General features: G+C 48.7%; 1 protein-coding gene across 2 annotated transcripts in view; it reads right to left on the bottom strand.

Moving 5' to 3' along the window:
* Positions 1–1,167, bottom strand: part of LOC102197730 (endothelial zinc finger protein induced by tumor necrosis factor alpha-like) — a 6,522-nt gene extending 5,355 nt beyond the window's left edge. Inside the window, exons 1-2 of one of the 2 annotated variants that reach the window (XM_013915410.1) lie at positions 962–1,167; positions 294–513 (exon numbers count right to left, since the gene is read on the bottom strand). In XM_013915410.1, coding sequence (XP_013770864.1) covers positions 294–513; positions 962–1,135 — 394 coding nt within the window. In that variant the 5' untranslated portion in view covers positions 1,136–1,167. The remainder of the gene's footprint in view (positions 1–293; positions 514–961) is intronic. The other variant, XM_005751095.2, reaches the window with a different exon arrangement.
* Positions 1,168–1,852: the final 685 nt, after the last annotated feature.

Below are 1,852 nucleotides of genomic sequence, written 5' to 3'. Positions count from 1 at the left end.
AACAGGTGACAACCAACGGGCTTCAGAACAAAGGATGGCAGCAGGTGAAAAGTTCAGGTGAACCTCAGTAAGAACCGGAACATAATTTTATTTAACGAGCAGCAAAAATATAGTAAAGACGATCAGACGTCACGATCAGCTGACTCTGATTTTATTTGATTTTTAGGGAAACCTAAAGATCAAATAATTTACATATTAAATAAAGTTTAAAACTAACATTTAAATAAAATCTTTTTTCCCCCATTAAGTTCTTTGAAAGTTTCTTCCCTCCACCTGCAGGGCGGCGCTCTCACCTGAGTGTCTCCAGCTCAGCTGCTGACTCAGCAGGTCCACCTGGACGGCGGCGTCCCTCCTCTCTGCCGCCTCGCTCTGACAGCCCACCTCCTTCCTGTCCTCCTCGGGGCTCTCCCACTGGCAGCCCACCTCCTTCCTCCTCTCCTCCTCTCCTGCAGCTCCCAGCAGGAAGAGCTGCTTTTCTTCTGCGGGAGGCTCCATCTCCCACAGCGCCCCCTGCTGGTCCGAACAAACCACCGTCAGGTTATTTCAGCTGGTACCCGGACAGGAAGTAGTCACACTGACTCCGCCCACTCAGACTGAAGCGCGAAGAGTCACTCAGATCGATAACCAACGATTTCCAATCGATAAGAATTAACCGCTTAAATGTTTGAAGCTGTATCACGTGACCACGAATTCACTCTGAAGGCTTTAAAGAGCGTATGGAGTTAGACTCCTCTCGGCCACCGTACACACGCTAAAACAGCGCAAACTGCGCTTCATTACACAGCCACGCCCCGTCCGAAGATCAGTAACCTGACCGTTAACAGGCACCGATAATCTCATCAATAATGTGATCAATAACTTGATGTTTATCTATGATAGCCGTTAGCGCCATGCTAACAGCAACTAGCAGAGGCTAACGGCCCTTTGACCGGCAGAGGAGCCACGGAGCGGCTTCAGGTACCTGAGAGCGGCGGAATCCGGGGGGAGAGCTGTGAGCAGAGAACAGCTTCAGTATGAATCCGAAAACTCGGGAAAACAGCGAAACACAGCGGAACGGCAGGCCGCACACGCTCTGCTGCTGCTCTTCTTCTGCTCCTCTGTAGCTTCCTCTGCAGCAGCTCAGTGCTGCCCCCATCTCAGCGGCCACACCGGGAACTCTTCTTCTTCTTTATATTGTTTATTGGCGGTTGGCAAACAGCAAAATGGTACATCACCGCCACCAACTGGTGTGGAGTGAGCACCGAAATGACAAAAAAACAAACAAACAATTCAAATCCTCCCAAACGAATGAGTCTGAATTAAAAACCAAAATATGGCCCGATAACTTTCACTTCTAGAGTTCTTGTGAAATAAATCAAGGTAGTCCAGTTTCACTTTCATATCACCAAGATTTCTGATCAATTGTCTTCTTTTAGCATCATATTTCTGGCAATGCATTAAAACATGTTATGTTGTTTCTGGGGCGATCGTGGCTCAAGAGTTGGGAGTTCGTCTTGTAATCGGAAGGTTGCCGGTTCGAGCCCCGGCTTGGACAGTCTCGGTCGTTGTGTCCTTGGGCAAGACACTTCACCCGTTGCCTACTGGTGGTGGTCAGAGGGCCCGGTGGCGCCAGTGTCCGGCAGCCTCGCCTCTGTCAGTGCGCCCCAGGGTGGCTGTGGCTACAATGTAGCTTGCCATCACTAGTGTGTATGTGTGTGTGACAGGTTGTGTAAAGTGCTTTGGGGTCCTTAGGGACTAGTAAAAGCGCTATACAAATACAGGCCATTTACCATTTTACTTCTTCTCTATTGCAGTTACACTTTCCTAAACAGTGTTTTCCTATTAAAAACAACATGTTATTCAAACCAGTGTG

Source organism: Pundamilia nyererei, unplaced genomic scaffold (assembly GCF_000239375.1).
Source record: "Pundamilia nyererei isolate P.nyererei 1_Seehausen unplaced genomic scaffold, PunNye1.0 scaffold00299, whole genome shotgun sequence".
NCBI lineage: Eukaryota > Metazoa > Chordata > Actinopteri > Cichliformes > Cichlidae > Pundamilia > Pundamilia nyererei.
Note: the sequence above shows the minus strand (reverse complement) of the source record. Positions and strands in the feature narration are given on the sequence as shown.